The 19075-nt window shown below is 40.5% G+C and overlaps 2 protein-coding genes across 2 annotated transcripts in view; both read right to left on the bottom strand.

Annotated features, from left to right (window-relative positions):
- Positions 1–1553, bottom strand: part of LOC306706130 (voltage-gated inwardly rectifying potassium channel KCNH6-like) — a gene marked incomplete at both ends in the record, with an annotated part of 63741 nt that extends 62188 nt beyond the window's left edge. Inside the window, one exon of the mRNA XM_079173041.1 lies at positions 1478–1553. Within this exon, the coding sequence (XP_079029167.1) occupies positions 1478–1553 (76 nt within the window). The remainder of the gene's footprint in view (positions 1–1477) is intronic.
- A 4961-nt stretch (positions 1554–6514) lies between these two features.
- Positions 6515–18190, bottom strand: dars2 (aspartyl-tRNA synthetase 2, mitochondrial). Its single transcript, XM_079173840.1, has 17 exons — positions 17796–18190; positions 15322–15421; positions 14455–14521; positions 14254–14355; positions 13065–13160; positions 12846–12969; positions 11805–11851; positions 11512–11618; positions 11356–11425; positions 10617–10796; positions 10281–10388; positions 10026–10088; positions 9020–9172; positions 8664–8882; positions 8457–8567; positions 8280–8355; positions 6515–7243 (listed from the first exon to the last, which is right to left on the bottom strand). Exons 1-17 carry the CDS (start codon positions 17968–17970, stop codon positions 7053–7055), a joined length of 1989 nt encoding a protein of 662 aa, XP_079029966.1. The 5' UTR covers positions 17971–18190; the 3' UTR covers positions 6515–7052.
- Positions 18191–19075: the final 885 nt, after the last annotated feature.

A 19075-nucleotide genomic window follows, 5' to 3' on the forward strand; every position in this document is an offset into this window, starting at 1 on the left:
TCACAGTGTTTTAAAGACATTGATAAGGCAGGGTATGCTAAATGCAGCCTCTGCTCCAAGGAGATAAACTACAGCAACAAGGGCTCACGTGCCCTCTCGTCACACTGCAGACACTGTTCACTGTGATGACCACAGCCAGAGTAGATTATCATTTTAATTTAAATAATAGAACTGGATTCAATGCATATTAATTGCAAATAGAAGATTGGCCACAATTCTAACAGCTTTACAGTAACAGTGGAAGTTAATATGAAGCCATGCAGTAACAGGGTTCAATGCAAACTAATCACTTTATTTTTATAGGCGATGGTTCTCGCTACTCTTGCTATCCTTGTTTTTATTTGACTAAAACTTTTGAAAATGAGACCTCGGTCTCAATGGATTTTGTCTAAATAAAGGTTAGTAATAATAATAATAATAATAATAATAATGATTGAAACAAAAAAGAAGCTAACTAGCCAGCTGTTGAACTAGAGCTGAAATACTGATTAATCACTGAATAATAAAATATTATTGTTGCTTAAAGTAAATATTGTCTTATCACTTAATTTTATTCTCAGAGTACAGAATGCGACATGTTAAAGCTCATATTTAAAATACATAATACTTCTGAAACCAGCTCATGTGTGGCTTTGACAACGACATTTAAAGAAGGAAAAGGAGATGATGGTTGTATATAAAGAAAACATTTTCGACGACTGTTTATAGACGTTGATTAAACGTTCACGGTTAGACCAGATTTCAACAGGATTTGCAATATTGGCTTTCAACAATAAATGTGGATGTAGTTTCTTAGTAAGCCTCTAAAATGATGATATACTATTATTAGCACAATAGAGAGGATGAAACATTTTAATATTGCAAATCCCGTTGAAATCTGGTCTCAGCATGAATGTTTAATCAACGTCTATAAATAGTTGGCTAAAAAACATTCACTTTTGAACCAATTCTGGACGTCTTTTAAACGTCTTTTCAACGGAAAAATGCTGACTGGGCACAGTGACTCTCTATCGTTAGCATTTTAGCTAATGACTCTGTGATACACAAAGTATTACAAAGTTACACCAAATACTGAAGTCGTTAACAGTTTCCAATGCCTGATTCTGACTCATGGCTGCTGGCTGCTGAGTCTGGCGCTCATCTTTGCTCCCATCAGCAAAACCATGAAATCAACTTAAATGAAGCTCGATCATAATAAGATATCATACCTAATGCAGAATATAGACCGAGCCTGTGTTTTGTACACAATGGGTCCCTTTAAAATAGTACCTAGTATTGAATTATATTGAAATGTTTCAATATAAAAAAGAAGTTGTATTTGACTGTAGTCAAATACAACTTTCTTTTAATACATGGATCACCTTTGCTGAGAGGAGAGCGGGAGCCAGCTTCAGAGACCCTAGCACCTCTGTCTCCAGAGCGGCCGTCTGCTCAGCAAGGTGATCCATGTATTGTTATGACGGACCCCTGCACTTACTCTGTCCCTCGAATTTGCGGATGATGGTGTCCAGGAAAGTGTTCTGAGGCGCCACATGGCCCCGTCTCACCGGCATGGCTCAGACCCGGTGATGGAACCCCCTCCGGCTCTAATTGGCTGAAACCCGAGCTGCTCCGAGCTGTTCCGATCCGTCAAACACGCTCTCTTGCAAAAAAAAGTTGTCTCAGCTGTGATTGTGCCCTGGGCTTCACCACATCGTCTCCTCCCCTCTTTCTCCATCTCTCCTTCTCTAACGCTCTCTCCATCCTGACCGCACAGGCCCGCCCATAATCCGAAACCTTTCCTCTGATTGGCTAGGTAGGCTATTTACATGTAGTATCTCTTAACTATAACTAGCATCCATAGATGCTGTTACTGCTGCTTCTGATAATACTACTATCAATATCTAAACAACTGGTCGACCCATTCTACACAGCAGAATACTCAGTTCACAGTAAGAAATATCTTCATAGTATTATCTACAGGTTAAAGTACAACAACAAAACCTAATACATAAGTTTCCAAAGTAAGAAAAGTAATTAAATCCTCTGTAAGCGAAAAGGGGAAATATGTGACCAGTAGAGTTTATGTTTATTCTTCCAGACATTTTGATTAGAATCACTTCTCTCAGTGCTGCTGTATTTCTAAAGGAAGGGGGATGTGGGGCAGCTCCTTCTTACTTGCACAAAGGGACATCTACTGGATAAATGTTGTAATGACAGTGTGTGTGCTGTAAGGGACTAAATAGTTGCTTTAATTTGGGTTCATAAAAAGTGTAAAGGAAAGAGAAAACCCATAGATTGAAAGTATTTTATTTGAATGAAATGTTCCCATCTTTAGAACTAAGAGGAGACTGTGTGTGTGATGTACCCAGCTGACTATCACAATAGTAGTTTTTGTTGTGTTTTTAAAGTTGTTAACCCACATGTCTCTATATTGAGTTCACTTTTTCTCTTCACACGGTTCTCTTCACCAAAATGCAACTTAGCACAACAGTTCATCTCACATCCAAGATGAACTGAGTGTTAAGTGTTAAGATAAACTTATTAAAAAGAGTCTTATCCATCAGCGAAGCGCCTTGGACTAGTTTATCATCTCAAATGTATGTGATATTGATTCATTCCAAACAATCAAATCCAACAGAGCAAATGACAATTTTGATGTTTCACTTTAACCTATCAATCATGTAGGCTATGATTACCTGTAACCATTACTTCTTTTTTTTTACATAGATGTATAATTAGTCAATTTAAATTGTGAAAGAGTATTCATGACCAAGAGGAAAGATGTTCTGTAGTAAAAGCAGAAATGAAACAAAGAAAAGCATTAAAACTGGAAAGTTATTAAAGCTCTGCCCAGCCACTCATTAGTTTACGTGTTGTTTTTTTGCCAGAACACAATTACTTTTATTGTGTCTGGAGCTAAAATGTCTTTGTTACTTAAGGATTCAAAAGACCTTCATGATTTTCTGCAGTCTAGAAGACAGAAAAGACAGACCATGCGGTGTTTGTTTATGTCACGTTTATTAGTATGGGCCTCTATGACCTCTATGGCATCCAGTGACTCAGTAGAGTTGACAGCTCCACCTTTGCAGCAGCTCCTGACCGAGCCCCAGCTCTTGAAGAAGACGAGGAAAAACCTTGGGAAAGGCAATTCAACGAGAGATCCCCTCTCCTCGGACGGCTGGGGTCGATACAGGAGAACAAATCACATGAGTTTGATGATTTAACGCCGATATGACTCCCTTGCTGTCAGGAAGAAAACAGTGGCAGGAGCAGATGTTTAACAGAGAAACTTGTAAAGCTCCCTGAGTGTAGCGCTGGGGTGGCGCCTGATGTTGCTCCAGCGTGGGATGCTGCTCAGCAGATCCTGACAGCCTGGACACACAGAAGGAGAACAGAGATCAGAAAAACATATTTCACTTGTGACCAAATTACAATAAAATGATTTGTCTGTCTACCCTCTAGTGGTATATTATTGTTTTGGCTTTATTTGTCCAGGTTTTGAGCTTTCAGTCTCTGAGATTCCTGCCCCAAAACAAAGGAAGTGAAGGACATTTAGTGTGTTCTGAAAATGAGGTTGTAAAACGTCTGTTTTCAGAAACAGTGTCCCTGTTGCTGAATAACACAGAATGTCGTTCCATTCCTGTACACTGAGGTCTGTCTATAATAATCGGTCAGTTTTTTTTGTAATTTGTCTGTTTTCTTTAACTGGAGCCTCATCTTGGTGTTTGTTGTTTGCCCAAACCTTCTGCGTGTTTCTTTTTTCATTTTGTTTTTTACTTATGGACTGCTTCTCACTGATCTTCAGTGGGAGGAAGCTTTTGGTCTCAAAGCAATTTGGAACAGGACCACTCCCATCCGCCACACATGGTGGGACAGGGCCATGTAGACCCACGACTCAACCACTGTGGATGAATGTGAGCGGCTGCACCCAATAAAAAAAGGGTGCAGCCTGTCTTTCCCGCCGTGTGTCAGGGTCATCAAATCGCAGACAGGCAAGGAGGAACGAAAAGCGACCCTCAGACATAGCAGCACGGCACACAGGTGCACCAGTACCAGGGTTCCACATTTCTTTAGTAGACAGATGGTTGTCCATCTGGCAACCACTAAAGATAAAAATCCCCAGGATCGCACGCACCTCTGCTACTGAACTGTAGCTGTTCCGCTCTGATATTTCGTCACTTCAGCATCAAGTAGGATGGGCAGTAGACTTAGAGGTAACAGGTCCTGGGGGGGCCATTTGTCTGGTGGTAGGCCTACCGGAATCATGACGTCGTATTTTTTTTCTCTGATGACTTGAAGTGATAGGCTCAATGCAATCACTATCATCCTTCTCCTCCTCATCATCATTCGGTTCCCGAATGTAGTCTTTATCACTATCACATCACTTCTGCTTCCACATTATCAACATCTTCATCACTGCTTTCCCTGAACAGGAGCTCTTCTAATTCTTTCTGGGACAGGTATTTCACTGGTTTTCTGGACATTTCTTTTTTTTTCTCTACTGCTACAACTTCACCTGTAGCTAGCGAGATAACTTAGCTCTAGTATCAAAGAAGAAATCTGCGTAGCTAACGATTGCCAACGTAAACGAATCTTAGCTATGTTTTACTCACTTGTTGACATGCCAGAGTCACCCCAACCCCCTTCAGGCCCTCTCTCTTTCCTCAGCCCCCAGAGATTTTATCAATACTTTACGAACCCCCCCACTTCAGCCCCCTCCTCTCTCTCTTCAAAGCCCCTTACTCTCGAAGAAGTAGAAAACAACGTAAACATCACTGCCCCGAAGTAATTGGAGCAGCTGATGCAGCGCTACTTGTCTACAGACCATGGACTGATTCTGATATCCGTGCAGCAATGGCTCATTTGCCACCTGTCCACATCTCAGGAGCAACATTTATGGGTGAATTCACCGTATTTTGCCAATAGTTCCTCCCTACAGGACAAGAAATGAGACGTATTTTGCTGCATCATATGGGTCCTACCCACTATTCACGTATTCAAAACCTACTGGTTAACGACCACAAAGTGGTAAATATTGACTGGGACCACGAAGACAACGCCGGCTACAGAGATTTCCTCACTGAAATGTGTGTGGCCGTTGCACGAGAATTTCCCGACAGAGTGGACATGTCACTGATAAATAACACGAAGCAAGAACCAGATGATTTAAGATGCTGTGTTGCGCTACTTTGTCAATAAAGTCAAAAAATAAATTTACGGCAACACTGTTCGTGAATCAAACCACTTTACATTAAATGTGCATATGCATCAAGAGATGGCACTGGTGCGCCTGTCTAACATTGGACTTCCACTTTCAAAAATATATATACATATATATATATATATATATATATATATATATATATATATACAGGACTGTCTCAGAAAATTAGAATATTGTGATAAAGTTCTTTATTTTGTGTAATGCAATTAAAAAAACAAAAATGTCATGCATTCTGGATTCATTACAAATCAACTGAAATATTGCAAGCCTTTTATTCTTTTAATATTGCTGATTATGGCTTACAGCTTAAGAAAACTCAAATATCCTATCTCTAAATATTAGAATATCATGAAAAAGTATACTAGTAGGGTATTCAACTAATCACTTGAATCGTCTAATTAACTCGAAACACCTGCAAGGGTTTCCTGAGCCTTGAAAAACACTCAGCTTGGTTCAGTAAACTAAATCACACGTATGGGGATTATCACAATATTCTAATTTTCTGAGACAGTCCTGTATATATACACACACATATATATATTTATATATATATACACACATTTATATATATATATACTGTATATCCTTTTCTGATGCGAGGGTTCAAGGACAGAAGATGGCGTATGTTGTAAAGATTGTACATTTGTGATTTGTGATAATGGAAGATAGAAATAAATTGGATTGAATTGTAAAGCCTCAGTAAATCTGGCCCCATTTTCTCCCATGGTGCACAGAAAACAAATTCCCCCGGCCCTTCAAGTACAGTGTGTGTTTTTGGTCATTATCTTATCAGTCAGGAATATTCAAACCATGTTTTTAATGCAGTCCTAGGTTAGTGTGCCATTTTGTATCTGCAGTTTCTAAATTGAGCTGACATTAATTTCTCTTTATCCCCTGTAAACTTGTATGATATTAAAAGATAGGTTGACATTATCCAAGTCTGTCTCATAGCAATAATCATAAGTACATTGAAATAGTTTTGCTGTTAATGTTAATTGTTCCTCTTGTCCTCAATAACCACAAAAGGTTTCCTTCTTAAAGCGATTCCAGTAGAAGTCACGGTGCTTGTTCCAAATGAGTAACTTCAGAAGTCATCATGTTTTGGGTGCAATACTCTCTCTTTGTGTTTCTATTCCTTCACATAACTCAGCAAGGGAACACCATCTGGATACACATGATAAAAAGACTACACTTGGAAGACACCCACAACTTAGACAGCTGAAGCCTCATATTAGCTTCAGCTGACAATTTAAATGCTTTTTTCTTTGTTTTTACACAGAACGAGGGCTGTGGATTTGACAGTTTATCCAGATGTTTATTCTTGTCAAGGTGAGACATGGTCTGAAACAACATATTTGGACCATCATGTGACACAAGCCAATACAAAATAAGCAGCTCTTTAGATTCAGTTGAGCTATTAGTCCTTTGAGGAAATTGTTCATATAAATCTTTCTGTTATTAAAGACAGATTGTATGAGGCATTGGTCTAAGCACCACAACAGAGGTTCAGTATCTATAAACCAACATATCAGTCTGCCCTTAAGTGTTGTTAGCTGTCAGTGAGACTTGAAAACAATCTTCTTTGTTTAACCAGTTAATGTGTCAGATTTCCATAATGTCTGCTGGTCCCTTTTTCTCTTCCATTTGAAAGTGACAGTACTGAGATGAAGCCACAGCTCCTCCTCCTCACATCTGCTGGCTGGCTGACGGAGGTCTTCACAGCTGGTTGTCTGCTCATCTCGTCTCATTGTCCACTCGAACCTCTGCTGTGTGGGTTGCAAAGACCTGACATATCAGGTATCACCCCTTCCTCTGATGTCTCCGTATCGCTTCCTTCTTTACCTCCTCACTTCCCCTCTTCTCCTGCTCCTCGCTCTGCTGGCCATTTGACAGAGATGTGGTAAGACTTCAGCTCCTCCTCAGACACAAAGTCCGGGGCGCAGCTCATGAGGTCGTGACCCCGGGAGGACTTGGGGAAGGCGATGACGTCACGGATGCTGGGAGCGCCGACCATGATGGAGACCAGTCGGTCCAAACCTAGAAAAGCATGGAAGAGTTAAAAAATGACTTAACAATTATATAATCATTTTCACCTTATAGCTTATGAATGTAGCTTTTTAATAGTAGTATTAAATATATCACATTGGCTCCTCAAGCCAACAGAAGGTAGCCAACACTACTAACTTTGATGCTGCGTAATAAAATAAAAAATAAAATAAAAATTAGAACCAATAAAAATGCACTCAAAACTTAACTTGAAAATAAAATCACTTTTATAATAATTCTTTTTTAATTCTCATTAAATTTCATAACGTTTCTCATATTTGAACCCAAAATGGTCCAAAGTGTACAACTTGTATTATAGTCCTAGATTTGCTGATATTTAAGATTTATCAGTTGAAGTGAGAACTACAGCCCAACTGATACCTCATCCACCAACATTGGCCTATCACACATATGTGGTATGGATAAGACGTATAGCAGACGTTGGCAGATATGCAATACTAAACTGTAATTTAGAAATGTATTTAGAAATGTTTTGCCGAATTCATCTATGTACTTTGTGTTTTTCTTTAGATATATTAATAGTTTCATTTTCAGTGAAGTTTACTCTTCAATATTAACCTTGAATCTATCATTACTTTCATCTAATGAAATATATTGCTCAACTGCAATGTCAATAACTTGCAGCTCATAGATGTATAAACTGTGAGCTGTAGACAACACTGCTGTTGTTGTTAGCCCGCTAGCCCTGCTAGCCCTGCTAGCTCCCGCAGCACATGTTTACAACCCTACGCTCACAATTTTTCTATTTTGCCTGGCAGATTTCGGTCTCCGACCCGTGTCAAAGTTCAATCAGATCTTACTCTGTGGGAAACAAGCCAGATAGGTCAATCCGCGTCTGGGAGCAAATATGCCTTGCGCCATTCTTCATATTCAATATATGGACCCTGGATCATATCCAGGGTCTAGTTTGGAGGTAAATCCTTTTGCTTAAGGGAGCATCCTAATTAATAATAAAATGTGTGTTTCTTTTCTAAACCAGCTCAGTGAAGTGCAGAGTTGACCTCACCCAGAGCAATGCCTCCATGTGGGGGTGCTCCGGAGTCCAGAGCCTCCAGCAGGTGAGAGAGAAGACTGGGATCCTCCTGCAGTGGATACAGTTAGGATAAAAAGCAGTTCAAAAGCAGTTATGACCGGTCATTTATTCAACCTAATTCTAAAACTGTCAAGGTAAACAATAACTGACCTTGAGGACACTCTTCAGGACGTGAAGCTGCTCTGAGGCCTTGTGGATGCGGATGGAGCCTCCTCCAATCTCACAGCCGTTCAACACCAGGTCATAGTGCTGACCGCGTACCTGGAATGCATCCCACGTGACACGTATGATTATTTATAACCGTTCCAAAAAGGAATAGAAGAAGACACTGAGATAAGAGTGAATCTACGTGACTACCTTCTGTGGCTCTGTGTAGAGTAGCTGCGTGTCCTCTGGCAGTGGGGCAGTGAATGGATGATGAGCTGACTCCAGCTGCTCCGGCTCCTCTTCTTTGGGCAAGAAGAGGGGGAAATCCAAAACCCACAGGAAGTGGAAGGCTGAGGGGTCGCGGACTGACGCGCCGCGTGACTCCAGGAGCTCCGCACACCGCAGACGAAGAATACCCAGCAACGGGCGCTGTGAGCGGAACGGTGGGGGCGTAGCAAGACCCGTGAGACAGGAAGGGGAAGGTTGGAGAGACAGGAGGAGATAGAATTAACATATACACATGTCATGTTAATAACTTTTCCCCTTGACGTCAGTGGGTCTCTTACCACAGTGTGGAGGGACCCGGCTACCATCAGCACCAGGTCTCCTGGTTTGGCTCCGGTCCTCTGCAGCAGCTCGTCTGTGGCCGAGACAGACAGCAGCTTCTTCAGGGGAGACTTCAAAGTCCCGTCGGCTTTGACCAGCACCACGCTGAGCTCCTGGGGACAAAACATACCCACATGAAGAGACAACATACAAAAGACATACTGAGACAATACTGGGGGGAAACTGCACCGTCGCAAAATAAACCTTTGTGAAGCTGAAGCTCTGTTTTTGCTTCGGATGCATCAGACAGAAGTTTTGAGAGGATAGTCAGAGTGGTGACATTAGACAGCTATTGGATGGATTGCCATGAAATTGCCTCACAGAAAAGTGACCCTGGATCTAAGGAATGCCATTGAAGTTTATAATAGATAAATAAATAAATGTCTGTAAGATAAATACTGAAATTAAGAAATAAATGAGGCAAATAATATATAAATGACTATCCCTTTAAAAGACCAAAGTCACACAATAGAAAAACAACAACTCCCTTGTGTTGTTCATAGAGAACGGCTTCAGTTCCCCATCAGTAAGGACCGTCTGCAGCAAGGTAAAGTGGTGAAGATATTCTAGATATAACGTACACTTAAAGTAATACAGATTTGGTAAGCAGTACATTGCTTTGCTCCTGTGCTGGTTCTCCTGTCTGTTTCTACTAACTCCATCTACTGTAGTAAAACACCGACTATGGAGAAGAAGCTCATACAAACACACTTAAAAAAATCCAAACTATCCCTTTAAGATGTTTTGCAACTTTGACGGATGCTTTTTTAAAGTCATGAATAATCAATATTAACAAGAAATGCTGATTTGAAGCTAGTGAAACTTTGTATGCTTCAAAGGTTGTATTTGCTACAGGGCTCATTAATACAAAACAACAAGAAGTTGATGTAACATGAAATGGTGCCATCACAAAAGAAAATCTCAAGACAATAGAGGTTGAGAAAGTAAGAAGACAAACAAACCAACCTGGCCGAACTGAGTCTTGGCTGTTTGTTTCAGTTCTTCTAAATCTTTCCCAGCAAACAGTTTCTGTGGTCAAACACGAGACAGAGAGGATCATGTGAGTCCAGCTGTGACGCAGGTCAACAAAGGCAAGATATCAGCAAGCCTGTTGCTTCTCAAACGTAGCTCTGTCTTTGGTTCTCATCATTATTGCATTATAAGTCCAGCATGCTCTGATGGATTTATTTTGTGTCAGGAAAATACAGGTTCTGGTCTTACCGCTCCACTGGGGACGCAGACGGCCTGGACGGAGCCTCCCGGTTGGCTGAGAGCTGATCTGAGGAATTCAATTTCCATGGATAAGAACAGCTGTCGGAGGTCGATCAGCTGGACGGGCAGACAGAAAGACACGTGTGCTTAAACAGCCAGAAACACTGCTGGTACATTCATAGCAGCAATGAGTTGTATATTCAGATCTTATCTTAAAATTAAAATCTCCACCACTGATGTTAGAACAGTAATTACAGTCATGTAATGAGCTTAATTCCTTTGTGCTGCAGAAAGATTCGTTCTGATATCATCCCGTGACATTAAAAAAACCCTCAAACAGCCCACCTTCATACTGAATCTGGTGTCGGGCTTGTCCACACCGTAGTCTCTCATGGCCTCTTCATATGTCATGGTTTGGAAAGGGACTGTAATGGGACCTTTCTCTGCCGGCCAGGAGTCCTGTAAAAGACCCTCCACCAGGGACAGGATGCCAGCCTGGTCCACAAAAGACATTTCTATGTCTACCTGGGAGAGATAACGAGAGCATGCCCGGTCAGAGAACACGGGTCAGGACTGTGAAACCACCTAGCTACGTCCAAGTCAACACCAGGACCACGAGCAAGGCACTCCTGGATCAAAAAACAGGACAAATCAAACCAAAGTCAGCATCTAGACCCAAGGTACAAGAAACATGAATGATGCAAAAGATCTATGTTATATTATGTGCCATAATGTATGGTTGTTGGCGTTCTTTCTGAGCTAAATTTTGTGCTACTCAATCCAGCACCAGCTAACAAATGTAAAGAAATGTGATGAATGAGGTGTTTATAATAGGAAACAAAGACTAAGTTCCATTATGGTTTAGCGGTAACGATGCCTAGTTTTCACCCAGGTGGCCCCAGTACGAGTCCCCGTACGGGAACAAATACAGAATTTCCCAGATCTAGTCTGGATGAAACTGGAATATCTCAGCTGTAATACCAGTCACTATCGACATAAAGAAGTACAATAAAGTCACAAGATGAAACCTGTGACATAAAAAAAGCACTTTGTCAGTGTTTTTCCCGTCTCGCCTCCACGTTACCTGGGTGAACTCGGGCTGCCGGTCCGGTTTGGAGCCTTCATCTCTGTAGCACCGAGCCATCTGGAAGTACCTGTCACCGTGACAACAATGAACAAAGACTTCTTAAACTCCTTTGAATTGTTAACCAAAGATCTCACACACACACCATCACCCCACCTGTCTACACCAGCCACCATCAGAAGCTGTTTAAACTGCTGTGGACTCTGGGGCAGAGAGTAGAACCGGCCCGGCTCTCTGGACGGAACCACAAACTCTTTGGCTCCCTGAAACACAACACAATGAACAGAGTCTGAGGGAAGCAAAGACTCTATGTCCCTAAATCTAAGAGAAATGATATTTCACCCAAACTGATTATAAAAAGAGACAAAAGAGTTTGTTTGTTTAAGAACGGTTAAAGTGACTTTGGTTCTGTGTTGTTGTCATAGTTACATGATGAAGGACATTCTTACCCCTGGTGTTCTTTTGAACAAGGTAGGAGTTTCCACGTCCACAAAACCTTCAAATGACAAAAGAATAGGCATCCTGAAACAATGGACCTGGATTCTACTATTCTCTATCTAGAGTTATGTAAATGAGGTGTAGTGTTTTCATGCTTGCTATGGAAGCTCTGAGAGGCAAGAGAGAAAAAAAAACTATTCTGGTGATCCATTTTCTAAATCTGATCTAAATAGTTTTCTCTCCGGTGTTATTACTTAAGAACAAGGTGAAACAAAAAGGTTTTGTCAAGATAATCTTTTTAAGTTGCTCATCTATTTTCTTCCATCTGTGAAACTGGTTTTGCCAGGTGAAATAAAAAGTTTTGTCAAGATGTTTGTTGTTGTAATGCTCATTTCGGCCACAAGAGGCTGAAGTGCACCACTACACTATGTTCTAAAGAGGACTAAAGCATTCAGATTCTCCCTAAAGGCAGATAGAAATACATTTCTAGCCAAAAGAAAGACATGACAGTGATGTTACATAACTTCCTAACATGCAGTATCTGTACCTTGGGTTTAAAGTGCATGGAGAGGTTAAAAGTCACCTGGAAGAAAACATGGACGCTGTTAGTCTTATTTAGAACATGGAGTAGTGGTGCACGGCAGCCTCTTGTGGCCAAAATGAGAATTACAACAAACACTTGAAAAAATGGTCCTGACAAAAACAAATCTCAAACTTTCCTTTCCCCCTGTTTCACATATGAAAAAAAACATTCGAACTAAGAAAGATTCTCCTGATAAAACCTTTCACCTGTTCTTCAGTAAACACAGGAGAGAAAACAAATCAGATCAGATTTAGAAAATGGATCACCAGAATTCATCAGAACCAGGGGTCCATAGTTTCCTCCTTGTCCTCTAAGTTGAGGCAGGTCGACAGACAAAGGTGTGTTGGTCAGTCTGTGTGTGACGGCTGTATGACGGATGAGCAGCCTGCCACAGTGGTTCCCGGCTTGGGACGACCACCAGCTGTAATGAACAAAAGACGAGGGAGGAAGTGAATCCCGCTCTCCTTACCGTGCACATTACAGAGGTACTCTCTCATCTTCATCACCAGCTGGGACCTCAGTCTGAGGTTCTTCTGCATCTGAGAGGACCTCAGGTCCAGGTAGCGATACTGCATCCGCAAAGACTCAGATTTCTGTACAACCATACAACAGAAACACAATCATCCATGATTAATAACGATAGTAAATCACATTAACTGCTTGAACATTTGTAAAATTGTTAACTTACTTTAACAAAATCTTTAATCTCAAAAGGCAACTTCCGGCACACATTAAAAACCTCCACAGCGTGAGCCAGGAGTTCTATTTCTCCGGTTGGCATCCCCTGTTGAATGAGAAGATGAATAAGAAAAGACTACTTCCAATGTTTGCTCTGCCAAACACCACCATTCAGATTCACATTTAACATTTAACAGCATATTACAGCAATTCAATGTAACCCTTGATATGATTAAAGAGGTTTACTGAAAAGGATTGTTGGATATTAGTTCCTGTGCACTCCCTCATGGTCTAGTGGTTATGCTTCCTGGTTTTCAGACACTCATAAAGATATAAAGTGAAACACAATACATCACATGTATTTCACGCTCATTCATGTCTTTAAATTATTTTAGAATTAAATTAAACTCATATGATAGAAGACGTGCAAGGGAGCTTTTTCCTAATTTATAAATGATGAATTGCATTGTTGATCAGTCAATCAAACTTTATTTACAAAGCACCTTTTACACAATTCTCATCAACTTTAAAGTGCTTTACAGGCGATTGAGCAAACATAGGACGTTAAAAGTATTAAATGGAGTAAAATAGAATCAAATAAATCATAATGATCAACAGTAAAATGTTGATAAAACAAAATAGAGTAAAAAAAAGTAAAGATGATAAAAGTATAAATAATAAAAACAAAGTTATTTAAAAGAAATACTACATAAGAGCCAGAATAAAATGTGTTTTTATCTTACATTACGTAGTCTGGTGCACAACCTTGTCGTGCTTTATACACTAATAAAATCATTTTAAAATCTGTATGTTTTATATTTAATTGTGGCGAGTAAATGCATACATGAAATGGAATTACATATAACATTTTGTATTTCACTGAATTTATTTGTTTCTATTTCTGCATTTCAATTTAATTAATTGACCAATTATAGTTCAGATTTATTGTTCCGATAAAGTGTTAGCCAATCAGGCATCGACAAAACCTGAGGTTATTTACAAGTGAATAGAGACAAATCAATAGAGTAAAACATGCTGTTGTTTCCATACCTCATATAAATAAGGACACACACACACACACACACACACACACACACACACACACACACACACACACACACACACACACACACACACACACACACACACACACACACACACACACACACACACACACACACACACACACACACACACACCTTGTTCTCCTGCCCCGCGGGTCGTCTTCTGACTGTTCCCGTTACCTTGATGACAGACTCGGCTGTGAGATCACGCAGCGCTGCTTTCAAATGACTCGCAGACTTAAAAGCACAGGAAAGAAAAGGTTAAACACGAGTGAAACAACTTCTTGACTTGACCATCCACCTAAACAAAAACAACTTTGTTGTACTCGTCCTTACTTCTTCCTGAGGGATTAGAACTTGGGCCAAGCCGCTGAAATCTCGCAGGATGACAAACAGGTCTTGCCTGTTGGAGGCAGAAACATGGTTAGAATACTATTTCATGTAACTCTGCAACCCTCAAGTTGTAATGTTTTCTCTTTATCCCAGATAGAATTGTGCAGTAAGGTATGGAGAGGTCACAGGACGTGTAGAGTTAATATGTAATAGTGACATACGCTGCGTGTCCTAAACACCAGTGAGTGAGCTTTAAATGGCATTTACATTTGTTATTGGGACTTAAATGTTGTTTTTCGCAAATGGAAAATTAGGCAACATTGTTTATATTTTGCATTTTAGTCGTCAAATTTGAATTAACATTTGAATATTGTCCACTGTACAGCAGGTGAAGTCAAACACTTTCAATTTTCAAATAGTTGGAAAAATGCTTTTTCATTTTGCCTTCAATATTGCCTGCATAAAATCAGGTTAAACACTTTATATTGCATTCTAATTTTCAAATCTGAATCAATGTTTGAATATTGTCCTGATTATTGCATTTTCATTTATAAACAACACATACATATGTGGAATATTATAATAATTGTAATAAAGTCCCTGTGAGCTTCCATACATATGAGGCCTTACTGACAGGGCTGAGTTAGTCAAAATGAACGTGCCGTGTACATCACAGGATTTCAGGGCATTTTTAGTCATTTTAGGGATAGCAGCGTCAATCTTTGATCCAGACTGAAACATGTCAACGACTATTAGATGGTCTGGAACAACACGTCGTACAGACATTCATGGTCCCCATAGGGTGAACCTCTCATTGCTTTTTAAAGCCCCCAGTGTTTGAAAGCAACGAGGGCAGTAACAGAATAATACCGGAGGTATTGGACCCAGCCACACAGAGTGACTTCCTCTCCCACATGATCCGATCTCAGTTCTCCACAGGTGTGACTCCTGAACGACAGACTGCTGGGACCTGGAAGAGGAACAAGGAGAACATTGTGGCTGGACGATAACTGGGATTGTTGTGGTCATATGATGTCATTTTCTACACATTACCATCGTCCAAATCAATGACTCCAAACAAGCTGTAATGCTGCTGAGTTACTAAATAACAAACATAGCTTTCAGTGGAACGCAATTTGGTGCTTTCAACATAAGCTTGATTAGTTCATGTGATTTTGCATAATTTGTTACACCTCTGTGTGTATAAATAGTATTATAAATGCATAGTGTGATAGTGATTTTAAATATATCAGACTCCATAGACCTATTTCACGGTAGACGACTTCACTGCAGGAAACACGCCGGTGTATTTCATACCATTAATGACGGCTGCATTCCACTTGGAGCAGGTCCTGATGTTGGCCACACTGGGAGCATAGACTGAGACTCTTAGAGGAACAGAGCCATTGGCTGCCGTCGAATAGTCAAAACAATTACGTCCTATGTCTTTTCCTAACCACTTTTGATGATGTGAAGGAGAATTCACGAGGATTTAGGAAAACACAACCTCGTATGGGGTCAGATCAGTCTCAATAATTGCAAATGCACACAGAAAGACTCACAAATGCGCACAGAACAATTCACAAATATATTCGATTTACAAATGCACACAAAAGGATTTACAAATATATTCAATTTACAAATGCATGCAGAACAATTCACAAATACATTCCAATGCACAAATAAATAAATTACGATTTATATAAATGTAAAAATAAAATCACAAATATATTTCTGCATTTGTATGTATTTATTTGTGGATTTGTATGTATTTATTTGTGGATCGCACTGCATTTATTTGTAAATCGCTTCACATTTATTTGTGGATTTATGACTCATCTCACGTCGCTGGATTCACAAATGCGTTTTTTTCAACATAGACCTATCTGTAGCCAATCAGATGTCAGCCTCATTTTCAACCAATCACATGAGCGCAGCTCCCCCCTCCCCTCCCCACGAGACTGGCAGCTTTGTTGAATCAGGAAATAAATATTGTAGCCGTCTGTGTTCACCCAGAGCTCTACGATACCTCATATCAGTAGAGACCGGACCAAACTATGTGTGTGTAAACCATATGGTACAAACAATGAGGCCACGAGGCTGCCAGCGTAATGCTGCGTTCACACCAAAACGTGATTCGCGCTGCGTTAATCGCGTTAATCGCGTTATTCGCGGCGCCGGTCTCGCCGGGGGACTATTTGTGTTCATTCGCGTGAATCAGTGAATCGCGCTGGACGCGCCGGAGAGGGGGTGTGGCTTATCGCCCTGATAGCCCTTCAACTGTCCGCCGTCAACTGTGGAAAAAATAACCTCTATTTCTGCTTAGTATGTGTTGTGGAAGTCCCAGATATCACGGGGAACTAAACGCCGTCATGTCTGGTTCATAACATAGTCCGGAGGAGCTCCGTGGATTTCATCGAACTGTATTCACTGTGTCTAGCGAGCCACACGTCGGCTGTTTACCACAGCTGTATGAACACAACATAAACTGATTTGGCTGTGATTTAACAGCAATAAACCAACAAAAAGGAAAAAAAAAATCACAAATATATTTCTGCATTTGTATGTATTTGTCCGAAATAACATTTATACACATAGTTTGGTCCGGTCTCTACTGATATGAGGTATCGTAGAGCTCTGGGTGAACATCGACGGCTACAATATTTATTTCCTGATTCAACAAAGCTGCCAGTCTCGTGGGGAGGGGAGGGGGGAGCTGCGCTCATGTGATTGGTTGAAAATGAGGCTGACATCTGATTGGCTACAGATAGGTCTATGTTGAAAAAAACGCATTTGTGAATCCAGCGGCGTCTCATAAATCCACAAATGAATGTGAAGCGATTTACAAATAAATGCAGTGCGATCCACAAATAAATACATACAAATCCACAAAATCGTAATTTATTTATTTGTGCATTGGAATGTATTTGTGAATTGTTCTGCGTGCATTTGTAAATCGAATATATTTGTGAATTGTTCTGTGCGCATTTGTGAATCTTTCTGTGTGCATTTGCAATTATTGAGACTGATCTGACCCCATAACCTCGGGGCTAAAATAATCCAACTCCATTTACGTCATTATGAGTGTGTCTGCCTTCCCTTTAAATCTCGTTGCAGCGGTTGATAGGAATTGTGGGAAGGTATTATCTTCTTTCCTTTCGAAAAGGATGCGCCACTGTACCTGATGCTAAAGGAAACATGAAAGGAGGCACGTTAGCCTCCTTTCCTGGAGTTTTTGGACTGACTAAATACCAGTCATTACTGTACTCACATCCTGGACCCTTATGCGCGTCACTGTCCCAGTCAGTTTGATCGAAGTGACATGGTTAATGCATGCAAGGTACCTGTGGTTGGAGACCTTGACCTGCAGACCGGATATGAGCAGCTCAGGTGTCTGAGTTGAGGTCTCCACAGCGGACGTACTTGACGGGAGGTCGAGGCTGAGCTCTGGTACCAGACAGTGTGAGCTCTGAGTCCACTGAACAGCATCCCCAGCACACACCTGCTCTTTGCTGCCATGTTGTTATCCGACCACAACGCCAGGCGGTTAACTAAGCCTGTCAGTCATTGGGCCGTCCGGTCAGCGCGTGTCCTGCTATTTTTAATGAAGAGCGAGCTTCTCATGTAATGATACCGTTATTCAACAGAGTGCTAACATGGCGAACGGTCTTCACTGACCGGGTCAGGACGTGAGGGGGTTGGATAAGAAAAACCTCCGCTGTCACCTCAACTTCCGGGTTCTGTGTCTTCGCTCGTGCTGAGCAGGTCTCGCGACTCTCTGCTCATGTGGATGGGCTTTTCTGTTGAGTTACACGTTAGCTCAATGCTAATCCATATAGTTTAGGAGTCGATGATACTTAAACGGATGTGACGTCATGATAGAGACCGAGGCTAAAGCAGTCGATCTGCAACACAATCGATTTAAATCGTCAAGACATGTTTAAATAATTCAAAAATCAACTACCATGATGATGTGAAAGAAGTATTTGTGTCCTTTTTATGAAGTGAATTCAAAATACAAAACCCACAAAAAATTACAACAATAAAAGACCATAAAATATGACATTATAACAGGAAATCACTAAGAATAAGATAAGTGAATGAAAAAAAAACATTTTCATTCCATAGCATATGTAGTTGAATCCCTTGATGACTTGAGCTTTATAAGAAAGCACAGAAGTTTGATGGAATCATATAAATGACAAAGTTTCCAGTATTACAACCCAAAAAACAGACCGATAAGAAGAACTGTTGATTTGATAGCTGGTCTAAAGTACTTTAATTCAGGATGAGACGATATTTTGGATGTTAGACTTTCCAATTCAAACTGTATTGATTGATTGACATGTCTCTGCTGAGGCCCATTATCATGTTTTAGCTCAAGTGTTTGAATGAGGAAATATTTTTTTTTATACAATCAAAATGCTGCTTTACTCATCACGAAGAGCACTCAGCATGAGAAAACAGCAGTAAATGTCCTCTGTGGCAAATCTGAGAATTCATTTTCTCAAGATGTTAAGAAAACATGTATAACAAACTGGAGGTGCAGGCAGGAAGGGTGTACCAGAAGAAGTCTATTGGATAAATGTATAAATAAATCACATTATTCGTATTCATCCATTTT

The sequence above is a fragment of the Pholis gunnellus genome, assembly GCF_910591455.1.
Source record: "Pholis gunnellus genome assembly, chromosome: 14".
NCBI lineage: Eukaryota > Metazoa > Chordata > Actinopteri > Perciformes > Pholidae > Pholis > Pholis gunnellus.